This window comes from Hyaloscypha bicolor (assembly GCF_002865645.1).
Source record: "Hyaloscypha bicolor E unplaced genomic scaffold K444scaffold_190, whole genome shotgun sequence".
NCBI classification, from domain to species: domain Eukaryota; kingdom Fungi; phylum Ascomycota; class Leotiomycetes; order Helotiales; family Hyaloscyphaceae; genus Hyaloscypha; species Hyaloscypha bicolor.
In genome coordinates, this window is record NW_020194692.1 from 41,048 (window position 1) to 54,316 (window position 13,269).

At 49.4% G+C, this 13,269-nt stretch overlaps 7 protein-coding genes across 7 annotated transcripts; 3 read left to right on the top strand and 4 right to left on the bottom strand.

Annotated features, from left to right (window-relative positions):
• Positions 1–656: 656 nt before the first annotated feature.
• On the bottom strand, positions 657–1,774 carry K444DRAFT_622587 (membrane-associated proteins in eicosanoid and glutathione metabolism). Its single transcript, XM_024882131.1, has 3 exons — positions 1,638–1,774; positions 1,271–1,591; positions 657–1,218 (listed from the first exon to the last, which is right to left on the bottom strand). The coding sequence occupies exons 1-3, from the start codon at positions 1,667–1,669 to the stop codon at positions 1,128–1,130; spliced, it is 444 nt and encodes a 147-aa protein (XP_024726421.1). The 5' UTR covers positions 1,670–1,774; the 3' UTR covers positions 657–1,127.
• Positions 1,775–2,661: 887 nt separating this feature from the next.
• On the bottom strand, positions 2,662–4,592 carry K444DRAFT_548931 (pseudouridine synthase; the record flags this gene model as incomplete). The annotated part of the gene is made up of 3 exons (XM_024876406.1): positions 2,662–2,818; positions 2,873–4,324; positions 4,372–4,592. 3 exons carry the CDS (start codon positions 4,590–4,592, stop codon positions 2,662–2,664), a joined length of 1,830 nt encoding a protein of 609 aa, XP_024726422.1.
• Positions 4,593–5,233: 641 nt separating this feature from the next.
• K444DRAFT_638558 (uncharacterized protein) lies at positions 5,234–6,507 on the top strand (the record flags this gene model as incomplete). Its single annotated transcript, XM_024884278.1, has 2 exons — positions 5,234–5,313; positions 5,367–6,507. 2 exons carry the CDS (start codon positions 5,234–5,236, stop codon positions 6,505–6,507), a joined length of 1,221 nt encoding a protein of 406 aa, XP_024726423.1.
• A 487-nt stretch (positions 6,508–6,994) lies between these two features.
• K444DRAFT_670757 (Nucleotidyltransferase) lies at positions 6,995–8,920 on the top strand (the record flags this gene model as incomplete). The annotated part of the gene is made up of 1 exon (XM_024887666.1): positions 6,995–8,920. One exon carries the CDS (start codon positions 6,995–6,997, stop codon positions 8,918–8,920), a length of 1,926 nt encoding a protein of 641 aa, XP_024726424.1.
• Positions 8,921–9,084: 164 nt separating this feature from the next.
• K444DRAFT_622593 (uncharacterized protein) lies at positions 9,085–10,026 on the bottom strand. Its single transcript, XM_024882132.1, has 3 exons — positions 9,932–10,026; positions 9,587–9,729; positions 9,085–9,537 (listed from the first exon to the last, which is right to left on the bottom strand). The coding sequence occupies exons 1-3, from the start codon at positions 9,966–9,968 to the stop codon at positions 9,358–9,360; spliced, it is 360 nt and encodes a 119-aa protein (XP_024726425.1). The 5' UTR covers positions 9,969–10,026; the 3' UTR covers positions 9,085–9,357.
• A 153-nt stretch (positions 10,027–10,179) lies between these two features.
• K444DRAFT_648812 (actin depolymerizing protein) lies at positions 10,180–11,280 on the top strand (the record flags this gene model as incomplete). The annotated part of the gene is made up of 3 exons (XM_024885510.1): positions 10,180–10,198; positions 10,256–10,845; positions 10,897–11,280. 3 exons carry the CDS (start codon positions 10,180–10,182, stop codon positions 11,278–11,280), a joined length of 993 nt encoding a protein of 330 aa, XP_024726426.1.
• Positions 11,281–11,549: 269 nt separating this feature from the next.
• On the bottom strand, positions 11,550–12,760 carry K444DRAFT_549030 (mitochondrial carrier; the record flags this gene model as incomplete). The annotated part of the gene is made up of 5 exons (XM_024876420.1): positions 11,550–11,703; positions 11,762–12,221; positions 12,273–12,521; positions 12,579–12,626; positions 12,694–12,760. The coding sequence occupies 5 exons, from the start codon at positions 12,758–12,760 to the stop codon at positions 11,550–11,552; spliced, it is 978 nt and encodes a 325-aa protein (XP_024726427.1).
• Between the last annotated feature and the right edge of the window lie 509 nt (positions 12,761–13,269).

The following is a 13,269-nucleotide window of genomic DNA, read 5'->3' on the forward strand; positions in this document are numbered from 1 at the left end:
TTGCAGCTGAGATGAGAGAGCCTAGCGGTGCTGGGCGCACCTCTATCTACTGGGCACATAGCTAGGGGTGATAATTGGGCGCACAACCGAGAGAAAAAGCAAGAAGAATGTAAGGAGGACGAACAGTCTTATAATGACGTTCCTGACGCCAAGAGAATTCCCTTTTCAAGCCCATATCAACCTTCTGATATCCCAAAGGCTCCGCATATCTTCTCATTATGCGTTATCCCATCGTTTTCGTTGTTCTTGCTGCCGGTGCAATTCAATCAGTCACGGCTCTGGCCTGGCCTCAGACCGGCTGTCCTGCTGGGCAGAATGTTCAGTCTACCTGGTAATATTGACCACCAATTCCTGCTGTTGCCTTTGCTGACACGGAAAAGGACTGACCTTGTGATCTGCTTTGCTGTAACATTAGCTCTATCGATCCGGACGATGACTAGAAGACCGTTTACAGCCCCGGAACCTGCGTAAATCCATACGATCTCTGCTGCACAGATGGTAACAAGGGCCAAACCTGTGATTATTAAGGCAAGAGAGAGGAAGGCTGGTTGATGAACGGGACCGTCATAGATAGGGGGCTGGAATCAAAAGATTATAGGCGGTGGAGGACCGTAACAAAATAGTGCTCAATTGATGGATGAAGTGCCTGGACCTTCCTCCAAGCTTCTTTTGAGTGAGGCCAAAAAATTCTGATCTGTCTCGAAACTCCTATCACATGCAAAAATGTGCGACTTCAAATCGCAAGTGCTTCTATCACCAGCCAGAAATCCTTAGGAGTCCACTTGAAAATCCCAGAGAGGTACGCATTAAAAAAACCAAAGCTTGACTGCATAGTTGAAGGAAACGAAATCCAGAAGTCAAAGGGCCAATATTCTGCTAAAATATGCCACTACAAAGTTTCCCCAAGAATGCGCTTTCAAATTTCGTATGGCGCTTAAGGTGCAGGCTTCGGAAAAGACATAGAAAGATACTTCGTTGTCAATACTTTCCAGGCGTTTTGATTTCGATTTGTTGATTGATCCCCAGCGCAAAACCCTCGATCGCCAACCGTTCCAGGGATCACTATGCGCAATTCACAATTGCAAATTGATTCCACATCCATAATCCCAATCGGATCAGCCCTCACTCTACCATCCCATTAGCAAAGCCACACCATTGTAACTTGCTAAGGCGGCAAGCCCAGCTTGGAAAAACCAAAAATAAATCCCCTTGTAACGTCTGAATCGATCAGAATTGCCCTAAGTTCATGCTCCGAGGGATTGGAACTTACCCCTTGCCGCCTTCGCCTCCCTGTGAATAGCCGACCATATACATATATCTCGATACAGTCCAGCCTGCACCCATCAACGCGGAAGTAATGGGAAAGCGGAGGCCGGCGAGCAACAAAGCTGCCACAGCTGATGGCTGATTTTCGATGTAGTTGGCATGAGCTCTCTGGGCGCAGTTGAAACGGTGGGCGTCCTCGTCAGTCCTATCAGCTGGTGCGTACGCAGCCGGATATGGGCATTTCGCCTTTTTGCGGTAATTGCCAGTGTTGATACTGTGGTATGAATTGAGGAAGAATGTAGAGGTCGCCGCGAGAAGCACCCATCTGCAAATTCATTAGCGACGAGCCACCAATGAAGCGGAGCGCCTACCCATAGGCGGGATCAAGGGTTACGGTCGCCATTCTGCTGAAGATGTTTGGATTTGGTTAATTTGCTGAGGAATTGGGGGAGAGAGAGTTGAAGTTGAGAGATGGAGATTGGGAAAAGAGGGAGGGGTGGCCTCAAAGCTTGAAAAGAAGCTTCTGAAACGGCTTCGAAGGCAGAGACGGAAGGAACGAAGATGTCCCGAGGCCGAATTAATGTCTCCGGCGCCAACCACACGTGTACATGGCCACCTAATTGCCGACTGCCTGTTGTGCGACGGAAACTTCCAGGTCTCAAGGTAATCGGGACAATGTCTGACTCGAAGCCGGGACGCATGTTCGAATGAAGTCGGCAGGATATGATGATGTTTGCTGTTGGGAATCTGAAGATTGACGTCGCAACCAGCGCCACCATGTTCCTTGCAACCTTGCTTACTTGAAGAAAGGCGGGCCATTGCGCCAACAGCATCGAGGCATCGACATCGATATCGACATACAGTGTCTGAATGCAACCAGAGCTTCTTGCACATCCGTGGCAGCCATGCCATTTATATTTCATTGGCCTGCAGCACGGAACATCCCATGCTTACTCAAATTCGGCATGGCCCTGCATTGAAACCAGGATCTCCAGAGCACGCAATCGAGGGCCACGGTGCTGATTAGTGACCCCCCTCAATTGGGAACTTCGAACTGAAATCTACACTATAACCCAATACTTTTTAGTTGATTTCTCACCTGCCAAGCAACTTGCTTCTCACGGAACGAGAAAGTCTTCGCCTCGTTCATTATGACCAATTCAGTCCACAAGGATTGGGGTACAGAGAGATTTCTTGTGAGTATAGCCCATGCAACAAATTTCTTGGTGTGTAAGTAAGTACTCGTCCTAGGGAGGCGTATAGAGGTTGTGGTTTGGTATAGAACCTATTGACTTGTCGCATTTAATGGGAATCTAAACAGCGAACATGTGCCATCTCGATTGTATTTCCCGCGTGAGGGCACATACACCTCCAGTGACCATGAGCCTTGGTCTTTTAACCCTCCTCACCATTGATATCAACCTCATCATCGCTCGGATCATCTGTCCTAGCCGGTTTCTTACTCTGAGCTGCAGCAGAGATTCCCTTTGCAGTAACCCAAAGAAAATAGTCTGTTCGATAATGATCGATGTGGTGGAAGAAGGCATGGAATCTTGGTAGATTAGCCATAACCCCTGAAGGATTTATCAGGCAGGCGTGAACTTACTGGTGATCCTTTCCCTCCTCTCTGAAGATCCTGTCATAAATCTCCCTTTTCTTGAATTCATCCATTTCCTTTTGATATTTGTCAAAGTCGAGTTTTTCCCTGCTGTACTCTCGGACCGCTCGTTCATTATAACTGTCAAATACAGGTCTTTCAAGCAACAGCCCTAGACCGGGGGCTTTCGGAATGCTGATGTTGGCTGGACCATAGCTCTCTCGGATTATGTCTTTTGAGGTGCCACACCTGACAACAAGCGCTGCCATTGCTACCATTTTTCGGATCTGGTGCATCATAAACGACTGACCGTGTACTTTCAAGGACAACCATTCAGTGTCATTGATGATTATTGGACCAGCTCCAACCTTGAACGAGCGGATGACTCTCTTGGCGGAGGGGTCTGAGAATGGCTTTTGAATCGTGTAGTTGTGAAAGTTTCGAGTTCCGATATAGCAATCGAGAGCTTCTTGGACTCGTTGTCGGCGAGACGCTGAGATGCGGTAGGCTTTCTTAGCAGTGATGTAAGCAGCCTTGACCTCTTTGGCAGCCATTTCAAGTGGCGTGAGAACCGATACAGTCTCGGGTGCTGGCTCTTCCTCCTTCACTGCCGGTTCTTCTCCTCTCATGGCTTCAACGCTAGGTTCGATGCTATCGGTTTCCTTAAGCCTCGATTTATTGTCCTCCTTCACTTTTTTTTTCGTTGGTTTCTTGGGTCCTCCGTCTTCTCCTTCTTCTTCCTCAGAGCTATGGATTGTTGCAATCACGGCTTCTCTCATGGACGGATCGAGCTTGTCGAGTACCGGTTTAACATAAGTATCCTCCGCGTCCTTCCAAAATGAAGCCGCATCCTCCTGCAGAGATTGATAAGTCTCAAAAACGCCTTCTTGCTCCGCGGACTCGACTAACTTCTTGCCAAGGAAGCTTTGTGGGTGTGGCGGAAGAAAGGAATAAGTCGGAATTAGGTATTCGTACCATCTGGAATCGCAAGTCTGATAGCAACTGAAAGAACCATTTGTTCGCTCGATCCCCCACACCCGAATCTGAGGAGGCAGATGCTTGTTGATGGTCTCTACAATATCGGACTCCTCCACAATAAGCTTCAAGGATATAACATTCCCGGCTGCGTGCACACCTTTGTCAGTCCTAGCGCAACGAACCAGACTTGTCTTTTTCGGGTCATCGCTGTTGTTCTTCGATATAGCACCTGCAGCCACAAACGCTTTGAAAAGATCTCCTTCGATGGTCTTTTCTTGAGCATTTATTTGCATACCCTTGTAGCCGGAACCTGCATAACCTATCATCACGGCAACTTTGCGCTTCGGTCTACGAGTCTCGGCCTCGATCTCTTCCTTGGTAAACGTTGTAGAATATGTAGCAATTTGGCCACCCTCTTCGGTCTTCCGCCGCTTTGCAGCATGCTGCTCGTCGTTTCGAGCGCGTCGATCTGGATTGTTTCGACTTTGTTTAGTTAGTTACGCAAGAGAAATGGCTTCCAGATTACGTACAAATACTCGCCTCGGCCCATATCGCGCTTCTTGTGACGTTCCCCTGAGTCCTTAGAGCCGAAGCCCTTTCCTCTACCCCTATCCTGCCTGCCTCCTCTGCCTCTGCCTCTGCCTCGACCGCCTTGATCCCGGTCTCCCCTTTGGCTCCTGGAATTGTCGCCAGTCGCCGAAACAGCACTGTCCTGATTGGAAGTGGATGCTGAAGGAGGGTTGTCTGCCATGTTTGGAGCCGGAGGAGGATTTTCATAGCCCTCAATCGGCAGTTGATGTTGATATTCTGTCAGCCTCGACTCCAAACATATTTTCAACGAGCTTATTCGCGAGACCGTGCGCACTAGCGCCAAAATTAGCGCAGCCTCGTCACTAAGCTATGAAGTTCGCCGACAATATCAAAAGCCATCCTCCTTCCGAAGCATTGTTCCTCGCTCTTTTACCATTAACATTCTGTACAACCCTTACTCACCCTCCGACGCGGCTGCTGTCTGACGTCTGGCGTGAATAATGGGCGCCTTTAACGCTCGGTAACGCTCTTTCCTTGTCCCTTGTCAAACCCTCGATTCTTTCTCCAGCCTGTCGCCTACCCAACGCAACCTCTGATCCAAATCGAAGCTCGACTTCACGTTTGGTCTCACAGCCAAGTCTTTGGCAGATCCTTGAGCAGTCATCGGGCTTTGGATTTGAACCTTACAGACATGGAGCTCGCACAGAGTCTCGTACGCTCTTGCGTACGCTCGTTCTATGACACGAAGCATATCCTGGTGGTTGATGCCCTGATTATTCATTCAGCGTATGTCTCCTGATGTATTATTAGGGCTACTCTGAAAAAAAATATTGACAGAGAGCCAGTCTACGAGATGATGACATGGCCTATCTCATGGGCATGAACACGAAGGAGCTCCACAAGCTTTGTGGGCGGCTGAGGGAAGATCGCTTTCTCGCAGTGTAAGGTCTTACCTAAGCTATTTTGTTCTATATTTTTGACAGCAGGTTTGCAGCCATACCCGCCCCGAAACAAAGGAAGGGCAGCAGCGCCCAATGAATCGCACCTACTACTACATCGACTACCGGGCGTCTATCGATGCGATCAAGTGGCGCGTGTATCAAATGAATAAGAAGGTCCAAGGAAATACCATCCCCGAGAGCGAAAGAAAGGAGTATTTCTGTAAGAGATGCAAATCCGAGTGGACGGTATTAGAGGTGCTAGACAAGCAAGGACCCGAGGGATTCCTTTGTCACAAATGTGACTTCATTCTCGAACACGACCCAGACAACAATCGTGGAGGACACGAACAATCTACAAGATATCATGCTCAGTTCAGATTTATCACGGATCTGTTGCCAAAAATCGATGAGATTGTGATCCCCGAGAACACTTTCGAGAGGGCGCTTGCTTCGGCACGGAAGGTTGTTCGAGATGAGACTAATCCAGCCAACGAGACTGCCCCTGTAGATAACTCGGCTGCAAAGCCGACTGCAGTCCGAGGAATGACAAACGTTGGTCCAACGTCTATCTCCGTTACTCTCACAACCTCCGAAGGTCCTACAGAAGCCGACATTGCCGCAGAGCACGCGAGAAAGGAAAAGATTGCTGCACAAAATGCCATGCCAGTGCATTTCACACACAGCACAATCAGTGGTGAACAGGTCAAATTTAGTGCACAACCGAACTTCCAATCTTCCCAGTCTCTCGAGGCTGACAAGAAAAACCTCGATCTCGACACTCCTTCTGTCAATGGCGACGGTGCTGAAATCGATGACTATTTTGCCCGTCTAAAGGCTGAACAGGCAAAGGAGGCAGAACGTGAGCAAGACGAGGAGTACGAGACTGATGACGAGGATGAGGATGACCTTGGTTTTGAGGACGTCGTTCCGACCGGGACAGGATCAGGTGCAGCCACACCAGCAAGCTCAGCTGGGGATGTCAAACCCACCTCGGCTCCATCCGGCTTATCTGGAGTGTTGAAGAAGAGTGGCAGTGTGTCTGGGAGTGGGACCAGCACAGGCGCAACAAGTCCGGTAACAGGACCTGGCACACCAAATGAAGACGGCCGGCCAACGAAGAAAGTCCGAATCGAAGAGCCAACGCCGAAAGAAGAAGACGAAAGCGAGGAAGATATGGAGTTTGAGGATGTTTAAAACCCGAAACTCCCACTCCGTCGCAAGTCTCTAGCAAACCTTTTTATGTGGCGTTACACTGGGATGTGTGCCTATCACGGCGTTGCGGTTTTACCTCTAGCGTTTTGCAGACCTTTGGCTCTAGAGAAATATAGAAAGGCTGCCATCGGTGGCGAATACAACAAGACTGTAAAATAAGGCCTTGAAGTACCCTCATTTACTGCAAACTGTGACTTCAATGAATGCATGATTGAATGGGTGCGACGAAGTCAGCGCTTTGCTTGGCAGACGCGATTCTGGAGTATGCCCGACGTCAACTTTCTTTTCTCATTCAGAATACTCCTCAAAGTAAGTTATCTTCCGGAAACCACCGGATTTTCGCGTTCGAGTTGCATGACGTATATGCGCTCTTCCCGTGAGGCGTCCTTTATCTCGCCAGATTTGCCCCGCCATCACTGGAAATCAGCAACCCCGCCATGATCATCTTTTCTAACCCACAATAGCTGCCATGGCTCTCACATTTCCACCCATCTATCTTCTTAAATTTCATCTTGAGCGCGATCCAAAGGAGCTTCACCGGCTCGAGGAAGCTATCCATGTGGTGTGGGATATCAGGGAGGCAAAATTGGTTCTCGGGATAGTGAAATCGAAGAGTAGAGCGACTCTCGAGCTTCGAAAACTCGGTCTAGACACCGAAGAGGTGGTGAAGGTGCAGAAACACGGAGCAGGGGGAGGACAAGCAAAAGCCCGAAATCCACACTCGAATAAGCGCCGCAAGATAGACGGCATTACTGTTGATGGGAAGGAGGTCATCACCCTGGATTCGGAGACAGCGTTAGAACCCGATACTAGCAACGAAGACAGTTTCCAGAGGAAGAGGAGCGCTGCTCGAGGCAGTTCCCCTGCAAAGAGTAGTCCTCTTGAGAAAAGACCGGTATCATCTCCTGGGTCCACAATTCAACCTAGTGGCGAGACCATCAAGGTGCTATCTCTTGCTTGGTATACCGATTCTATCAACGCCGGCAAGTTACTCCCCATCGATGACTACTTGGTCTACGAGGGTAGGGTCAAGTCGAAAAGTCTTCCGACGAGGTCGAACCCGACTGTCTTGTCAGCAAAAGTCGAGCCTCGTCGCCAAGTCAAAATTCCTTCCCCAACTCAGCGCCACTCCAGGCATGGCTCTAGGAAATTTGGACAACAATCCGGTCACAGCAGCAGTCAACCTGCTAAGCTCATACATGAAACCACATCCGAAGATGAAGCTCATTCTAAGCTCCCACCAGTTCCTGAATATCTGCACACTCAGTATTCTTGTCAGCGCCCAACTCCATTGCATTGCCCTAACGAAGGATTTCTTTCTGAACTCCGCGTCATCAAGCAGGCGCGGACTCTGAAAGGGGATCAAATAGGAATTCGTGCATACTCAGCGGCAGTTGCTGCAGTAGCATCGTACCCCTATTCTCTGACCTCGGCATACGAGATAAATAGACTTCCCGGATGCGGTGATAAGATGGCAAAGCATTGGCAGGATTGGAAAGACTTTGGCCATGTCAAAGAGGCTGATGAGATTCGATCAGATCCTGATATGCAAGTGCTGAACCTATTTTGGAACATACATGGTGTCGGCGAAGTTAGTGCCCGGGAATTCTTCAACAACGGTTGGAGACGTCTCGATGACATTGTTGAACACGGTTGGGATAACATTTCGAGAGATCAGCAGATTGGCGTTAAATATTACGATGAGTTCCTCCAACGAATCCCGCGAGAAGAGGTAGAGAGCATTGGTAATGTGGTTTTGGATCGTGCCAACCAGATCAGAGACGGCTTCCAGATGGTGGTATGTGGAGGTTACCGAAGAGGAAAACCCGATTCTGGAGACGTGGACGTCGTTTTGAGTCACCCAAATGAGAATGCTACCCACAGATTCCTTGTGGATCTTTTGGAGAGTTTGGAGAACGATGAATACATAACTCACAAGCTCAACGTTTCGATGAAGAACAGTGATAGGGGCCAAAATACTCTGAACTGGAAAGGTAGTATGCCTCGCGGGAAGGGAGGCTTCGATACTCTTGACCACGCGTTCTTAGTTTGGCAGGACCCCAATTGGCCCTCAAAAGCCGAAGACTTGACGTGCGATCCGGACGCAAAGAACCCGAATGTTCACCGTCGTGTAGACATTATCATTAGTCCTTGGAAAACTGCAGGATGCGCCGTCGTTGGTTGGTCAGGCGGGACGATGTTCGAGCGGGACCTTCGAAGATATTGCAAGGAGAAACTGGGTTTGAAATTCGACAGTAGTGGTGTCAGGAGGCAGGGGGATGGGGAATGGGTGGATTTGGAGGAAGGAGATGGTGATCTATTGGTGAAGGAAAAGAGAGTATTCGGCGGATTGGGGCTCGAATGGAGAGAACCTACTGAGAGGTGTACGGACTAGTCCTTAGAGAATACTCTTGGCATAGTAGCGCCCTGTTCATCCATATCAGGGGCACAGTAGATAGGCCTAGGGCCAGAAATAACCAATTTTCTGGGTACCTTTAACAGAAGTATCTTAGACGAGCCTGCTGGGTTTCATAAGAAAATAAAAGAAGCAATGGCATGGCCGTACGTCAATGAGAAGCATGGCGCCTTATTCTAGAAGAAAAGGAGAATACTTGCATGAAAGTCGAGAATAAGGTAACGCTTGTCAAGTCAAATAAAGCCCTCGAAGTACCCTACACTGGTATGAGAGCTCGGGGAATTGAAAGACCGATTAACGTTGATATCCATATGCAACTCGCAAGCATAGCATCCTCCGAAACACCCATACGCCAGAAATGCTTTCCTCACATCCATAGTCTAATTCGCATCCAAACGCCTTAACCAGATTCCCAGTCATGGCCGCGACACCCCCGAGTTTCTCTTTAAAAGCGCCTCGACCATTTCCCCAACTTTCTTGGAGTCCTCATCCATCTTTCCTTCACCCTCTCCTTCTCCAATGCCTCTCAGTGGACCAAAAAGCCACATCTCCTTGAGCTCACGAGTCAACTGAAGGAGATCCTCGGCGGCGCGAACCTGGCCGAGAATCAGCATTTACCCTTGGGTAAGACTCAGCAGGACGTACCAAAGCAGAGCTCTCAACTTCCATACGGAAGGCATTTGCGGCAGCTACTTCCTTCGTGGCTCCATCCTCTGCAGGCGTCGCAGCTAGGTCGACAAGGTACTTAAATCGGGTCAGGAGGGCAGCTACGCCGCGCTGTTGACGGTCTTTGATAGTCTCAGCTTTGGGCTCTTCGAAGTAACTGATGGAGCTCTTTTCTTTGGAAGGGGCCTTAGCCCAATCTGAAAGGGGGTTTGATTGCGCAGCCATTGTGATTGTAGATTCTCGATGAGGAGTCTTGCGTGGGTGCTTTCCTCTTCCCTCCCCAGAGCGGCGGATGATATTGTCACGGAAAGCGAATGTGCCTACCTATAAGAGCGCCCGTAGTGCGCTGCCCGCCTTCCATATTGCTAGGTTAAAAATGAAAAATCCGTACAGTGAATATAAGAAGGTGAGGACGAAAAATGTCAAGTGAAGATGCTGAATTCGTGCCCCGCTGCACGGACTTGAATGCAACCCCGCCACCGAACTCTAACTCAACTGCAGTACCAACTTTCTAGTATCCCATCCAGGACGAGAAGAAGAAGAAAGCACTCCGAATACAGGCAATCCTCAATATGCAGTCCGGAATATCAGGTATAATTTGTTCCTCGGCCTCCTGTTGAAGCTCTTCGGTTCTAACCAGCTTCCAAGCCTCGCAAGAACTGCACACCGCGTTCAACACCCTCGTGTCCTCCGAGAACCAGCGAGGCCTCCTTTGCACTATAACAAAAGAATCGCTCACTCCCCTTACAATCCTCAGCCCGGCCACATCCTCATTCTCTGACGATCTCTCGCTCCTGGCTCCCCACCTGCAACCAAATGTAGCCCTCTACATCATCCTTCGACGATACCCTAGCTCCGAATCAGCCCCTTTCGTCGCCGTGACCTATGTCCCTGACTCCGCTCCCGTCCGCCAAAAGATGCTTTTCGCATCCACGCGACTCACTCTCGTCCGCGAGCTAGGGATCGAGAGGTTTCGTGAGACGATATTCGCAACGACCAAGGAGGAGCTGACCCCGCAGGGTTTCGAGAAGCATGATAAGCATGTTACGTTAGAGGCGCCGTTAACGGAGGAGGAGCAGACTCTAGGGGATGTCAAGAGGAAGGAGGCTGAGGAGGGTAGGGGGATGAATGAGAGGAGGGGTCATGTCAGTTCTGGGGTGAGCATGCCAATTACTGACGAGGCACTACAAGCGTTGAAAAGCCTCGCTGGTGAAGGGGGAAGCGATTTGGTCCAACTGGTAGGTTTCCTTTTAATTTCTTTGATGTATAAGTTATGCTAATCTCTGCAGAAAATCAATATAGCGACAGAGACGATGGAGTTGGCCTCAAGCACATCCACACCTATTTCATCGCTCTCTTCCACTATTTCATCCACCGAACCACGGTATTCGTTTTACCGCTACACACATACCTATAATGGGACATCGTCCTCCCCAATACTGTTCATCTATACATGTCCCTCTGGCTCCAAGATCAAGGAGCGGATGCTTTACGCAGCATCGTCGCGGTCTGCTATCCAGGTAGCTGAAGCGGAAGCTGGATTAAAAGTTGAGAAGAAGATTGAAGCCAGCTCGCCGGATGAGATCAGCGAAGAGAGTATTGGTGGTGATTTACATCCCAAGGTCGAAGTAAAGAAGGCCTTTGAGAGGCCCAAGAGACCTGGCAGAAAGTAGACTTGGACTGAACTTATCATGAAATGACAAAACATGATTTGGAAAAGAAAAATGGTGGGCTTGGCGGTAAAAAGAGTTTGATTTGGACGCTATGCAGAACTCGCCCCTAGAGAACAAAAAATCAAACCTCGATGATCCAATCCAGTAATGCAACGCCTGCTGTCTCCTCAATAGCTGACTTGGACCGCCCAAATTCTACCTATCTAAGCGAAATATGCCTCGTATTTTTTTATTGTTCCAATCCACATATCTTCGGTATATTCATCCGCTCATTCCTCATACTTCCCACCCACAATCGGCATCGTACTATTCTCCAACTTCTCTTTCAAAAATTCATACACTGTGAACGTGACCGCTTGACCGGGAGCAACACGCATAATACGGGGCGTGATACCCTTATAAAACGCGTGAAATCCTTCTTGTCTGTTCTCACATCAGCCAATTACTCTCAATGAACGCATCCAGAACCTCTTTCACATACCTGAACATATCTCGCGCAATGGCCGTTATTCTACTCAACGCCGTCTCACCATACTGCGCAGGCTGTTTCTGTAACCTCGTCTTGATCGTATCGATTGGCGCATTGGAGAGTGGGCCCATGGCTCCGGATACGAGACCGATGAGCGTTGTTTGATAAGAGGGGATTGGGGAGTCGGCGTATTGAGGTTGCCATTTCTGGAGCAGCTCTTTGAATTCGGTATATGCGGTGAAGTTTACTGCCTGGTTAGAACCCTGCCGTAACGCAGTCAAAGAAACTCCTCGATACAGAGCCCCGGGCCCTTCTTCTTTTAATACGGTGTAGAGGGCGTGGGCAGCGTTTCGGTATTTTGGGATGTCGAGCGGGTCGGCCATGCTGTGGTGTTGGGCTTGTAGGCGAATTTTGATGACTTCCATGGGAGTTACGACGGCGACGGCTTCGGTGACGCCTGCTCCTAGACCAGCTGATGCGTCTGTCAGTGAGTGTTTCTCATGTTTCCAATTCCGCTACTTACCCAAAAATGTGGCCTGCCCACTCACCTCTCCAGTCTCCTTATTCGCAAGCATCTTCTTGTAGGCCTCAAAACTCGTAAACCGAATTGCCATCTTAGGAACAATCCCCGTAACCACAGCACCCAATCCCTTGTACAAAGCCAGGGGTGTTTCTTTCTTGACGATTTCCGCTCCGGTTTTGATGAAGCCTCGCTTCTTTGCTCCTGGTGCTCGTGCTCGCCGGGAGAGCTGCATTCGTACTTTGATGGTATCTTGGTACCATTGTTAGAACTAAGTTCGGGAATACATTCTGGAGGGAGTTCAGGTACCAAGTGGGTGGCATGCAAGTGCTTCCATCATACCTGCTGCTCCTCCAGCTGTGATGCTTTGTTAGCATGTGCTCCTGAGTCAGAAATAGAGAAAAGGTTAGCAAAATGGGCATACCGATCAAATTCGTGGCAGCCGAAGCTGGCTTCTTGCCATTTGAACCTCCAACATTCTTCGCAGACATCCTGAATGCTTGTGTTGGGGGTTGTGGTGTTTGCGTGTTTGCTCCTGTGATGCCGCTGATTCGGGTCAACGGACCTATCCACTGTCTCACTCTCAATTCCTCGATCGCACACTCTCTAGCACAAGTGAAATGTAATAAACACTTCCATATATTCAGCGGAACCTAGGAACCAAAAGCAAGAAGGTAGGACTGTGAGAGAGAAAACGGGATGAGAGGAAACAAGAATTAGTGGAGCAGGGTGAGCTTATGAGTGCTCCAGATCAGCAGTTGATCCGCGGTTCCAGAAACGGTCGGTCTGGGACTTGCCCTGATGCAGACATGGAAGCTAGGAAGGCGATGGCCTTGTGTGGAGCCGGGAGCTTCAGCGCGTGGCCGCAAAGATCCTTTAGCTCGGCGCAGCGGAGGGGTCTCGAAAGTGAGGTATGGCGGGACGCCATTCAAACATCGGATGACGCTTCGGATGCTTGGATGTTCAACTTCCTTGAAAGATGCAGCTGGGCGGCTGGGCG

Excerpts from the sequence above, each read along its gene's own strand:
- K444DRAFT_622587 (XM_024882131.1), bottom strand. The coding sequence starts at position 1,669 with ATGGCGACCGTAACCCTTGATCCCGCCTATGG. Across the intron at positions 1,592-1,637 it reads ACCCTTGATCCCGCCTATGG|ATGGGTGCTTCTCGCGGCGA; the intron begins GTAGGCGCTCCG and ends ATGAATTTGCAG. Across the intron at positions 1,219-1,270 it reads GGAGGCGAAGGCGGCAAGGG|ACGTTACAAGGGGATTTATT; the intron begins GTAAGTTCCAAT and ends TGATCGATTCAG.
- K444DRAFT_622593 (XM_024882132.1), bottom strand. The coding sequence starts at position 9,968 with ATGGAAGGCGGGCAGCGCACTACGGGCGCTCTTATAG. Across the intron at positions 9,730-9,931 it reads CACTACGGGCGCTCTTATAG|ACCGTCAACAGCGCGGCGTA; the intron begins GTAGGCACATTC and ends AGACTATCAAAG. Across the intron at positions 9,538-9,586 it reads AAGTTGAGAGCTCTGCTTTG|GTTCGCGCCGCCGAGGATCT; the intron begins GTACGTCCTGCT and ends ATTCTCGGCCAG.